At 49.4% G+C, this 13557-nt stretch overlaps 2 protein-coding genes across 2 annotated transcripts in view; one reads left to right on the top strand and one right to left on the bottom strand.

The window, feature by feature from the left end:
- The window catches only part of LOC112139444 (double C2-like domain-containing protein alpha), a gene marked incomplete at its 5' end in the record, with an annotated part of 23099 nt that extends 15055 nt beyond the window's left edge, over positions 1-8044 (top strand). The window contains 3 exon segments of the mRNA XM_024262252.2: positions 1202-1283; positions 1472-1568; positions 3711-8044. Of these exon segments, the coding sequence (XP_024118020.2) occupies positions 1202-1283; positions 1472-1568; positions 3711-3847 (316 nt within the window).
- A 1108-nt stretch (positions 8045-9152) lies between these two features.
- LOC112139433 (zinc finger protein 628) lies at positions 9153-12677 on the bottom strand. The gene is made up of 2 exons (XM_024262237.2): positions 12416-12677; positions 9153-11326 (listed from the first exon to the last, which is right to left on the bottom strand). The coding sequence occupies exons 1-2, from the start codon at positions 12606-12608 to the stop codon at positions 10476-10478; spliced, it is 1044 nt and encodes a 347-aa protein (XP_024118005.1). The 5' UTR covers positions 12609-12677; the 3' UTR covers positions 9153-10475.
- Between the last annotated feature and the right edge of the window lie 880 nt (positions 12678-13557).

The raw sequence follows: 13557 nt of genomic DNA, 5'->3' as shown, positions 1-13557 counted from the left end.
ACTGACCCCCCCCAGACAAAACCACCTGCAAAAGCTAATGGATGAAACCTCTCATTGTGACTGAATCTATGAATAATTAATAAACTGCATCCATGACGGTCATTACATTTATTTAACTGAGAGTTCTCTTCATTAAATACTGCAGTAATACAGACTCCCACCTATAGGGGGCAGCAGAAATATATTCTGTCTGTCCTAAAGCCACGAAGCAGAGCTGCGAGCTCACACCTGAAAACTCAATCTCACTTTCAGTGGTTTCAACATTCAAAACGTTCATCTGGTTCAGGACATTACTGCTGGTATTGTTAGTTTTCATGAACTTTATGGTTTTTGAAATGCTGAGGAAAAATGTTCCCTCCAGGAAATGAATGAGGAATGTCTCAAATCCTTGGAAAACTTTTGAACTTCTGCAGACTTTCAAATGAGACACGGCTCAAAGTGTTCAGCCACGACTGGATTTTTGAGGGTCGTTTGGCGTTTGGCTAATATCTCAGCATTATGCTAGCTGTCTTGGCTAATTTGGACTTTTTTTTTACAGTTTAGACATCAGCTCAGCTCTTGAGCAGCTACATTCAGCTTACAGCATTCACACGAGCATTATCACAGGGGAAGCTTTATATCCAGTTATCTTGTAGCTTTTCTCCTCAGAGGGTTTAGGCTGGAGGATGAGACTGACAGAAGGATAGATGCAGCTGTTGTTCTGGTCTTTTCTTGCAAAGACGGAGCTGAACCAAAAGGCAACATCTACTGGTCTATGTATGATCACGTCTGGATCTCGACTGAAGGGGTAAGATCACAGATACTGGAATGAGTCTCCTCCACAGGGTGGTGGACGTCCCTTAGAGATGGTTTGAGGGGTTCAGTTATCTGAGAGATGCTCCAAACCCAGAGGAGACATTAAGCTGGTTCGGTTATCTGTTTCTGGAAACCTTCGAGTGGGAGGAGGCTTGGGACGACCTGGAAAGACTTTCTCTACTGGTCCAGGAGCGCCTGGAGGCTCCAAAGCAGAACCCGGGGCAGTTTTTGTGGAGCTGGAGGTGTCAGTTCTTAGACTGCTGCTCCTGCGACCCGGCTCCAGACATGCGGCCGAGATTCATGGGCGTACTAAACCAGTCGGTTCCTTGTTTTCACAGTTGATGGATTTTGGTTCCTCAGTTCGTCATAACAACGTCTGTGTCGACTAACGTTCTCTCTCCTTCAGATACCTGAAGCCCGACATAAAGAAGAAATCCAAGCACAAAACAGCGGTGATGAAGAAGACGCTGAACCCTGAATATAACGAGGTAAGACCCTCCATCTCTCTGCTGGGATTCAGACGCTCACACAGACGGACGACGCTAATGAGCCCGGTTCTGCTTCTGTGGTTCTGGTCTCATTTGACCCCCTGACTGACTTGTCACTGCAAAGAAAACAAACACCAGAACCTGTCGAATGAACCTCAAACTAGCTGAGCTGCTTGTGTTCCCTGCAGGAGTTCTTCTATGAGATCTCTCTGACGGAGCTGGCTAAGAAGAGCCTGGAGGTGACGGTCTGGGACTACGACCTGGGACGCTCCAACGACTTCATCGGTAAGACCAACCGGGAGGTCAGGAACACAGAAACCAGCTGTCTGCGTCACGCCTGATCAGTCTGAGGAGAAGACTGCCCCCCACCCGGTTCTGAGACGCTGCAGGGATGTTAGTGCTGGATCCGCTGTGGAGACGCAGACTGAGACTGCTGCATCTGAATCAAATCTCGTTTGTAGCTTTGATTCTTCCTCACAATCAGACGAGTGAATCAAGTTTTCATGTGTGGTAGATGTAGAGACTCATGGAGTTAATTAGTTAAATCAAAGGAGATACAGGAAACAACACACTAGGGGGCGCCGTGGAGGCGGCGGGTGAGGGTAGACTGTTACCCCAGCTGCTAATTTGATTGACCTTTATTGACAATGAGGAACAGGACCTTTGAAGCCTGTTGGAGGTTCAGTCGAGCTGCAGATCAGACGGTAAAGTCTGATGAACATTCTTCATGAGTTCATGCGACACCTGTGACCTGAACTCAGGGGGCGGGGCTTTAAGTCTGAGCGTGGCTGTCAGTATAGTTGCTTTTTGGATGTAAGATGTCGCTGTAGTCTCAGTCCCAGCTGTCCCTCGTGCTCTCTTATAGGGTCCAGATGACCCCCCCTTACATTGATGTGTAATCCCTCCAATGACAAAGATGGACAGGATTTCATGTCTGCCACAGACACCAGAGAAGAGAAAAAATCCTTGAAAAAAAGTACAGTATGCTTGTGGGATCCAGATGACCCCACTCTGAATGTAAACAGGATGTCAAGATAAAGGAATGGAACTCAAAATGCACCTTTATGCTGATGACCTTCTCGTATTTGTACGGGACCTGCATCACTACAGGAAACATTTAACACTAACAGTGTTATAAATCTACCAATATCTGATGACTGGGATCCCGCTGCTCAACTTTTCTTAATTTTACAAACTGTTGTCAAAATAAAATACTTTTGTATAAATTTCTCCTCCAGATTATCAGAATTTAATATCTTAAACTATAACCCACTACTAAAATAATTAGAACAAGATTTAAAGCGATGGACTAGTTTCCCACTTCCACTGATGGGACGTAAAGTCACAGTCAAAATGGAAATAATACCTCAAGTTTACTATTTATCTTCAATCATCCCAGTAGCCCCAACAAAGCACGGGTTTAAATCACTGGACAGAGTCACCAGTAATTTCTACTGGAGAAACAAAAGACCAAGAATAACCCTAACAACTCTACAAGTAAAAAAATCCCAAGGAGGTCTACAAGCTCCAGACTTTGAATGCTACGACTTAGTAAATCAGATACAATATTTAGTGAAATGGCTACGAAAGGAATCACACAACAGCTCCTGGAGCCAGTTGGAAGTATAGCTATAGCAGATCTCCCTTTCTTATCTGGAAATCTAACAAAACTAAATCTACACAAAAATGTCACAATTGCATCAACTCTGACCTCCTGGTGGAGAGTCAATAAAAGAACAAAATCTTTATTAGCAACACGTAAAAATACACCATAATGGACCAATCCTGATTTCCTGATTAATAATAAACCAATTAACTTCTCATTATAGCAGCAAAAAGGAAACACGCCCAGGATAGAACAAGGGGGGTACGGGCGTCTGCAGGTGAGAAATGGTCAAACCTGAACGGGACACACAGGTGACCTGCAGGAAATAAGGTCATAGACGCTCAGTGAACCGTAGAGGGAACATTTTTCTATGGGCGTGCTGCAGGGATCAGGTCATAGTGAACACCTGTACAACACGTGAGAGGAAGTTGGTGAGACACAGGTGTGTCGTGCAGATGTGACATTGATTCAAACCCCCCAGAATGAACAAGGATCCTCTTGATCCTGTTCATGTGATACAGCCCGACTGTTAGAAATGAGGCATTCAGAGTAGTTTGTGGGGACGTCCTACAGATATCCCAATAATCCGAGGTTAGTCTGGGATTGGGACTATCAAATGTTCACCTTCACTCCTGGACCAGGATCAGAGACCGCGATGGGGCTTTCCAAAAGATATTCCTGTCCCATGAAGACTCTTACAGAAGAGACTTCTCAAAGTTCACTCTGAGCGTTCCGCTCTGACACAGTAATGATCTACAGACAAACTAAGGATCTGTTCCTGTGGATAATCCAGGTGACTGCATGTCCTCCTGTCCATGTAGGCGGAGTCTGTCTCAGCTGCCGCTCAAAGGGAGACGCCCTCCGTCACTGGATGGACTGTCTGAAGAACAAAGGCTGTAGGGTGGAGCGATGGCACATCCTGACCAATGAGCTGCCACGGAGCTTCAGCCACGACTAACGCCCCGCCCACTTCATGCATGCAGAACGTTCTGGACTGGGACGTCACGGTTCCTGCAGATCCCTGACGTCTTTACTGGACAAATTCTACCAACTTCAGAACACAAGTGTGGATGTTTACAGGCCGACGGTGAAGCCGGAGCAGCACGGTGGACGGCGTGCCTTCATTATCACTCATCTGCTGGACAAAGGTTGATGATGCATCAACAGGTCAGCCTCACACCAGAACCAGACCCTTTATGTTAACAGGTTTGAGGAAGCCGGTTCCTGAGATCAACCAGTCGGTTTCCCAGCTGTCCCCACCCTGCACGCCACTCACCACCAGAACCAAGAACCACCACTCTGACTGATACAGACCGCTAGGCTGGCAGATCTCCAGTACCAGAGCTGAGGATCTCTGGATCAGAGCAATACTCCCAGATCCACCAGAGAACGTCGAGATTTCTATTCTGATCGTTACTTTGAAAAGAATTCTGAGGTTCTCTTCAAAATGAGCAAATAGATTTCTCAATTTTCAGAGTAAACCATTTGGTCAGGACAGAAAAACACATTCTTAGATTTACTTTTTGTTTTTCTGTCATTTTGAGGTTTTGATATTTTGGTTCATCAAAAGAATTCAGATTTGTTAAAACAACCACTTTCTGTAATGTTGAGACTCAGTAAAAATGCGATAGCTAAAGACATTTTAGCTAAGCTAATTAGAGCTAACTCGTCAGTGTTAGCCTTTAGCTACATTCCTTTCCAAATGTAGTTCTTTAACCCTTTGATGCTGGAGATGTGACTGCAAACAGCAGAGACAAGCTCTTTGAATTACTGCAACTATTGGAGCAATTCCATAATTAACTCATTCCCAACTGGAGAAAAGCATCTTTGTGTCGACCTGCAACACTTTGTTAGTAAAGCCCAAAGCCACGTTTCTCCTCACCAAAACATCAGATTTATCCTCTTCCATGAGTTGTTTCTGCACGAAGCTGCTTTTCTGCTTCAGAATCCGCTGGAATGACGTTAATGATGTAAATGGTTGAAGAGTTACGGTGATTTAACGAACGTCAACACTGGTGTTAAAGGGTTAACAAGCACGAGCCACACAGTGATCGGGCTTTTATTAAAAAGAGATCAAAACTTTCTATGAAAACGGTGAATCTTGACATCCGTTTGTTCTCACTCTCAGCTGTTGGACAGGTTGTGCGACTGACCTACAATCACACAAACTCACAGTGTGTAGTTGATATTTCTCTCACTCCCACAACGTTCCTCAGACCTTTTGGGATGTAAGTTTAGTTCCAGGAGTGTCTCAGACAAATGAAACCGTCCAGTGCAGTCTGAGCTGATAAAGCTGAGATGATCTGACCATCAACACCCACAAAAGTACCGGAGTGAATGGCTCTGCTGACCAGCTGACGGCGTCCTGAACTTCTGCAGCGTCTGGGGTGTTGACGGTGCTTGCCTTGCATGTTTTGGTTTTTGCTCTTACCTCGTTTGTGTTTCCTCTATAACCAAAAGTTCTCCATCGATATGACCATCGTCAGGACCATTGAACCATTGACACCAATGCTGAGTCCACTCCTTCACAAATGTCAGACTGTGAGGTTCTCTAAGCCTCATGCTCCACGGCGGCAGGACTAGGATCTGTTCTCCATCTACATGGAGTTATTTGTTCAGGTCGTCTCTCTGACCACCACTTCTCAAAGTGGACGTGTCTGAGCTGCTCTGACTTACAAATATTTTCATAAACTCGATGGAGAAGGTCAGCATCTCCATGTTTGGGTCTGTGCTGCAGACAGGAAATGACAGAACACGTTTGGTTCCAAATCCTTTACACTTATGTTCATTTCAAATGAATTAAAGATAACTTCCAGCTCGAGGACCCTCTCTCCGTTTAGGTTGGGATTCAAACCCTTGACCAACCGACTGACCGGTCTGTCTGTCACACATGAGGGGAATGACCTGTTTTCTGAACAATAGTTTCTCAGAATCTAGAGTAGAACCGACACTTACAGAACCGCAGACTGGTACCAGAACCCACATGGTGAGTCTAAGTGGGCCATATGGCCCGTATGGACAGCATCTCTCAACCCTCTGAACTCAGGCTCCTTCTCTACGAGAAAGGAGGAGATCCACCTCCAAAAATCCAACTTCAGGAACCAAAGATTCTAACATTCGGCCATCTTTGATCCCTCCTCCAGGCCCACTACAACCCCCCACTGTCCCAAACACCCCCAAGAGGGACAGAAGAGACGATGCTAACACCGCCCCCTCCAGCTCCTTTGATGCTGCGTTCACACCAGACATCGTTTCAGGGCGTCAAAATTCAATATTGAGTCAATGTCCAGATGAGATCTGCGGTTCAGCAGCAAGATTTCAGCATCAGGCGACAACAAGGTTGACCCACAACCAGGTACTCGGCTTAGGGCGCCTGCCATTATCTGCAACTTGATCAAAGGATAGAAAATTAATCCAATATGGCCGCTCGATCCAAGGATTTTCGTCCTGAACTTAAAACCATTTTCTGGGGCAGCAGAGTTGCCAGAGACGGTCTTGGTTACGGTTGGGTGAAGGCGGGAACAGACGGATTGCCCTCAATGAGCTCGATCAACCGCTAAGCTAGCCACCTGCCTGGTAGTCAACGTAGCGAGCTCCGCCACCCAGGGTCTGGTAGAGCTAGCGGGTTGCTGCCCGGGCTGCCGCTCCCTGGGCAGTGGAGCTCGCTATGCTAGCCTGCAGGCAGTTGGCTAGCTTAGCGGGCACGATCGCACCAGTTCAAGACAATGATTAAAAGATCCTCCAGTTTTATTTTTATATTCTTCTCTCGGGTTAAAGCTCAAACTGGACCACAGACAGAAAGAGGTGACGTTTAGGTGTGAAGGACACCGCACCGGGATCAACGGAATGATCTGGTGAACCCAGACACGGCAATCTGCTCGGTGACGTCTCTGTAGAGCTCTTCAAATCCTAATCCTCGTTTCCACGGAGCAGCCCGGTCCACTAAGGAGCAGTACGGTCCGGTTAATTCTGGTGAGCGTTTCCACTCAGTTCAGCCTCGCGTCCACTGAGCGGTTTGTTTTCACGGTCCATGCGTGGTGTAGACCACTAGCGTGGTGTAGACCGCTAGCGTGTCGTTGTAGTACGACTAGCAAAGAAACAACAATGGAGGTCATCAGCAGCTCGTTTTTTTCTGTCTTTACTTTTGGTTCATCGAGTGGAACAGGAAGTTAATGTTTGTAAGAAGATTGTGGTCCAAGAAGAATCCCCTTGTAAAGAGGAAATCAGAATCGTTAGCTTAGCGCTGTACTGGTGCCTTCTAATGTCAACATCACTTTCTGCCAATCAGCAGGTGATCCAGTGAATCCAGTGGGTCCATTTACCAATGGAAAGACTTAGAACACCGGACTGAACCGCTCAGTGAAAAAACGAGTCAATAGAAACCCGAGATACTCACTCAACATCGTCCACGTTTCATGATGCGGCCACGATCGAACTCCAGAAAAACGTTGCCGGTTGCTCCGCAGCGGGGGGGCGTCAAAAGAGACGCGGCAGACGCGAACGTGAAGCGCGAATGGCGTCCGGCGTGAACGCAGCATGAAGGTTCTGGTCCCTCAGAGACGGGTCTTTTTGTTACAAATGTCCTGTAGCCGAGGACTTTGTCCATCTAAGAGACCCTGATGACCGAGCTGGTACTAGATAGAGGGACCCCCCCCACCCTAACCCGCCCCATGATGAGAGGATGAGGGGGCGGGGTCTGCTCAGACACTGTTTTGTTTTCTGGCCTTAAATTTGGAGTAAGAACAGTTTTTACTGCAGGACATTCAGCCGACCGCCATGTATGACCATCAGAACATTCCAGCGTCTCCATCCTCAGCTGCTCCTCATCACTTCCAGGAACTGAACCTTTCCTGAGGATCTGGAGCCTGCAGACTCTCTGATCTCCAGGGATCTTTGGATTCTCTGATCCTAATCTCATCCTCACCGCTCCATCCCAGTGGATCTTCCTCGTGGTTGCATGATGCAGCATGTTACTCTTCTCTATCTTCTGCCTGTTTCCTATTGGAGTGTGGACGGCAGCGTTCAGGTTCTTCTGTTTACAGTGTTCCTCTGATGCACGACGAATGTACGAACGTCTCGTTGTTTACGATCTCGTGCTGCGCAGCCGTTTCTATCAGGTGTTTTCATGCAACAATAAATTTGGAATGCAAACTGGTCTGAGCAGCTTGATTACAGTGTGAAAGGCTGGTGCTGTGCTGCCCCCTGCAGGCAGAGCGCAGAAGTGCATCCTCAGAACCAGCAGAACAATGTCCTTTCCAGAACGGAGACGACCCGTTTGACTGTTAACAGAACCGTTTGTCATCAAAACATTCCAAACAGAAGCGCCTCGTCATTGAAGGAAACAATCCTGATCCGTTTAGGGAAGCAAAGATCTCAGGAGGATTTTCATCTCCGATCGGAGACGATAAACATTCGGAATTTCATCAAATTCCTCCGTTTAAGTTTCTTCTTAAAAACATCCATCTCTTCAGAACCAAAGAGAAGGTCTCCGGTCCAGACTGCTGCTTTCTCTGAAGAACAGGAAGTTCTCCACATGAAGTGGGTCAGAACCAGAATCCAGAGAAATGACTGCATGAAGACTTGTTGCTGTGAAACTTTACAGGTTTAGTTTGTCAGAACGTCTTCCTTCCTCCTCAGAAGGTTCTGGATGGAGCTGCTCTGCAGAGCGGCTTCTGCGGGTCAGAACCTCCAGATGTTTCTGCAGGTCGGCGTGACTCGAGGCCCGCCGCTCACCTGAGCAGCTGCAGAGGAAACCTGGACTGGAATGAAAGCTGCTCTGGACCTTTGATCTGCAGCTGCAGAAAGTGCCTGGAGCCGTCGCCACGACAACGTGGGAGGAGACGGCTGCAGGTTTCTGCAGGCCAGCACTGATGTTCACGCGGGCCTAGTGACTTCAGCAGAGAACGGGACGACATGAAGACCTGCAGAGACCTGCAGAGACCCACAGAGACCTGCAGAGACCCAAATGGACCTGCAGAGACCCACAGAGACCCGCAGAGACCTGCAGAGACCCACAGAGACCCGCAGAGACCCACAGAGACCTGCAGAGACCCGCAGACCCACAGAGACCCGCAGAGACCTGCAGAGACCCGCAGAGACCTGCAGAGACCCACAGAGACCTGCAGAGACTAACAGAGACCTGCAGAGACCCGCAGAGACCTGCAGAGACCCACAGAGACCCGCAGAGACTAACAGAGACCTGCAGAGACCTGCAGAGACCCACAGAGACCCCCACCAGAGAAATGTGGATCTGAAACGTGACATGATGCTGGTTTTCCTTTATTGAAGATGCAGAACATCAGAAGATTCCGATCTGTGGATCGGATCTGAATCACAGACCTGATCCACAGATCTGCGGGTGGGTGGTTCCTCTGGAGGTTCTGTGGTCGTCTGTAGACCAGCGACTACAGAACCTGAAGAGAACTGGAGTCTTGAAGAAACCGTCATCAGAGGATCCTCTCTCTGGACATGAATGTGGATCTGCTGGTTCTGGACCCAACTCTCTGCAGATCTTCAGCTCCAGCTGGTACTGCTTCACAGACCACATTTGGACTTTCAGACTCTCTGGTTCCTTTGGACCTGCATCTCTACCCACCGCAGAAGAACCTCCAGCCGAGCGACCAGAACCAGGGCTGAAGCCCAATCAACAGATCTGGAGGTGTGTTCACGGCGCCCCCTACTGGAGCCTGAGAGGTTCTGCAGAGGAACCGGAGCGGACCCCTGCTGGACCCTTTACAGAACTTCAGCCTGTGACGCGCCGAGGTTCTGAATTCTTGTGGTTTTAGTTTAGAAATGATTTTATTCTCCCGGTCAAAGTTCTGTTTCAGAGAAACAAAACAGAAACAGATTCACCAGAACCCGATCCAGAAGAGCCCAGACTGATGGTTCTGATGATGTTTAGGACAAATCAGACACAGAACAGAAGCTGCTCGGATCTTCAGCAGCGTGAAGGTCGACCTGAACACTCAGCAGGAGAACAAGGAGCACCTGGAGATCAGGTGTTCTCTGTCTTCATCTGCAGGTCGTTTGAAGCAGGAACCGTCTGAGAACGCGTCACATGACCACAGCAGCCAATCAGGATCCTCCAGAACACCAGACAGGTTTGGTTTTGTCCACCAAAAACCTCCGGCAGAGCGACCAGAACCTTGAGGCTTTTGCATAAAACAAAAACAATCTGGACCGTAAACCTGAGTCATGTTTCAGTTTAATGCAGAGGATCTGATCAGAACCAGCAGAACTCTGAAGGAACCAAACACCGAGATCAAAGTTTCTAACTTTCTTCAGAACCAGAACCTCCGCGAATCTCCCTCTGAAATTGTTCAGCTTTGGGTTCTCCTCTGCAGAACAGTTCTGTTCAGGCGGTTCTGCTGGAGCGGACCGCCTCAGAGTTGGGCTGCAGTTGGGCTGACCTCCAGCAGGGGCGCCATGGAGACGGTTCTGGACCGTAAGCGCTTCCTCCAGTCTGTGGACTCGGATCAGAACGCCGATCGGTTGATCAAGCTCCTGATCCTGACGTGGGGGTCACGGCGAGCTGTCGGCTCAGACTGTCGGGTTTGAGGGAACCGGACCAGAACCGGACCCCCGGGTCAGGCGTTGGCCACGAAGCAGGAGTCCTTCTTGAAGTGCAGCTGCAGGCCGCCGGCACTGGCGAAGGTGCGTGCGCACTGTGCGCAGCGGTGCGTGCGCTCCCCCGCGTGCGTGCGCTTGTGCTTCTTCATGGTGTCGCCGTCGCTGAAGGTGCGGCAGCAGAACGGGCAGCTGTACGGCCGCTCGCCGGTGTGGATGCGCAGGTGGCGCCGCAGGTTCCCCCTCTGGCTGAAGCTCTTGGAGCAGAAGGTGCAGCGGTGCGGCCGCTCGCCCGTGTGCGTGCGCAGGTGGCGCCGCAGATCGGCCGACTGCGCGAACGACTTGCAGCACCAGTCGCAGGCGTAGGACTTCCTCTTCTGCTCCAGGTGGAGCCGCAGGCCGGCCGCCTGCGCGAAGGCGTCGCCGCAGCGGGGGCAGCGGTGCACCAGCTCGGGGATGAACCCCACGTCGAGGGGCGGCGGCCGGGCTGGCTCCGCCCCGCTGAAGCCGGGCTCCTCCTCCGCCGGCGGATCCCCCTCCTCTGAGAGAACGTTCTCCTCGTGAGGTTCTGTTTTCACTCGAGCCGGCGGCGCTCCCCGCGGCTCCTCCCTCAGCGCCGCAGCGTCACAGGCGGGGGGAGGACATAGGGAGGGGTGGGGGGGCACAGGTGAGGTCCTGTCCAGCACCTCCTGCTCCGCGGGGGGAGCGGCCGGCGCCACCTCCCTCTGCAGCTGCTGCTCCTGCGCAGCTTTGTCGGCGGGGGGCGGTCGGGGCTGGTGGAGGGTGGAGTCAGGCTCTTCTGGGCGGGGCCTGTGGTCCGGCTCACCGGGCTGCTCAGGAGACGCAAAACCCAAACTGGACCTGGTGGATCCTGAAAAACAGCAAAGAGCGCTGACGCCAACCGCAACAGAAACACGAACAAACTCAGAGCAGAACCTCGACTGACCGGGGCGGAGGGTCATGACTGTATATAGAGGACTGGACAGAGCGGCTGTAAAAAGGCTGTCTCCAGACAAATGAAGTTACTCACGATACAGACGCCGCCATGTTGGAGCCAGTCGGTCTGAGTCACGTTTCTATGGCAACCACTGTCACCAATCAGGAGGGAGCTTGTTGGAAGGCCACACCCCTTCTGAAAGTGGCTTGGGAGAATCTGTCAATCAAGCGTTTCAGGTGGGACCAACGGGCATCACATGCTTTATGGAGGCCTCTGATTGGTCCGTTTATATCTTGTAAAACTTAAATTATCTTTAAAAAGAGAATTATCAAGAAAATGTTTCAAAAAGTATCAGATCCAGGATGATTATTCTAAACCAATAGGATGATTAACAACAGCTGTTTATTTTCTACATCACATTCTATTGGATTTTGGGGCTTCCTGTTTGGAACACCAAGGGGAGGAGTCACTCGGTCCAGCTCTCTGTATACAGTCAATGGTCATGAGATCAAAATAAATGATGGACAATGAAACATCAACATGTGTGCCTGTGGGTCTGGACGACCCGTAACGCCGTCAGAAACGGATCATCTGCATGACGGAGAACATTTACCCACAATCCCTCTGTTGAAGCCGCAGCGTCCCTGAACGCATCAGTAACCTGCTGATTACTTGTAAACAATAAACGCTTCATTAACATTAAAGTTCATTAATGACTGAAACATCAGAGAAACGATTTTGTGCTGCATCGTTCAGCAACAACCCGCCCAAACCTCGGTTCATTCTCACAAATACGCGGTAAAACCGGAGAGAACTTGACGGGAAAAACGGAAACGGCCAACAATACAAACTAGACTTTCAGCAGAAACAACAAAGCGAACGGAACCGGATTCGGGGCGCCCGGGAAGCGCTTTAAAGCCGCTATCCGGTGCGGACGATGGGAAGCGCGCGCGCGTCTGTCGCTGCTGTCTAAGCGGCGCGCGGCGCGTCCGGCTCGCGCCTCCCGCCTCGCGGCGCTCTTACTCAGCCACTCGGTCTCGGCCTCCAGCAGCAGGATGTCCCGCAGCTGCCGCCGCAGACTCTCGTTCTCGCGCCGCGTGCGCGCCGTCTCCTCGCGGTACTCCGCCACCGTGTCCTCCACCACGTCCAGCACCTCCTTCACCAGCGCCGCCAGCCGCTCCGTCAGGTAGGCGTTCAGCAGCTGCAGCTTGGTCATCTTGATGCTGCTGCGGCCACACCGGAAATCGCACCCAGCATACAGGAAGCGCGCGACTGTCTCGCCACCCTTTCAGAATAAAAGTGCGGGCTTTATTTTCTGATGTGGAGTCACCAAAGTAAAAGTCCGCCACGTGTTTGTCCATAAAGGCGCGTGCTCAGTTCGAATATAAACAAATGTTGTTTTCTCGTTCCGGATTGTAACACTTTACAGCAATGACAGCAACTTTTTATTTGTATTTTTGTGAGAACATGTACTTTATTTTCTGTTTGGTAGTTTTAGAAATATTTTTGTCCTTATCACATGTGACTCAATGTCCGTGAAAAACACTTTCAGAACTAGAAAAATATAATTTCATAATTTAAATGTTTATGGGCAGAAGACTATCATCCATCCATCGTCAAAACCGCTCCGAGCCTTTCAGGGTCACAGGGTTGCTGGAGCCTATCACACCTACTGTTGAGTGAAGGAGGCGTTCCCCCTGGACAGGTTAGTAGACCCTCACAGGGCCACACAACCACACACAACAGAAGACCGGATAAGAACTGTTTCAGTGAATCATCTGCTCACAGGAAGAATCAGAGATAGTTCAGTCATTACTGGAGAAACACAGACAACAAACTAACAAAAACACAAACCAACAAAAAAACAAACCAACAAAAAACAAACCAACAAAAACACAAAACAACAAAAAACACAAACCAGCAAAAACACAAACGATCTGCTGGGAGAGATAAATGAAGACAGAGGAATAAAACTGAAAACACAAATGCATCTTAAAGATCTGCAGTGTTAACACAAAACTGAAGATTACACACACACACACGCTCACGCGCACACACACGCGCGCACACACACACACACCCATTTTCAGTAAACTTTAACATTTACAAAGAATGACCAGCAGGGGGCGATACAAGTCCACCAACCTACGCAACTTAAAAACTTT

This window comes from Oryzias melastigma, linkage group LG17 (genome assembly GCF_002922805.2).
Source record: "Oryzias melastigma strain HK-1 linkage group LG17, ASM292280v2, whole genome shotgun sequence".
NCBI lineage: Eukaryota > Metazoa > Chordata > Actinopteri > Beloniformes > Adrianichthyidae > Oryzias > Oryzias melastigma.
This window is presented reverse-complemented; position numbering and strand designations above follow the sequence as displayed.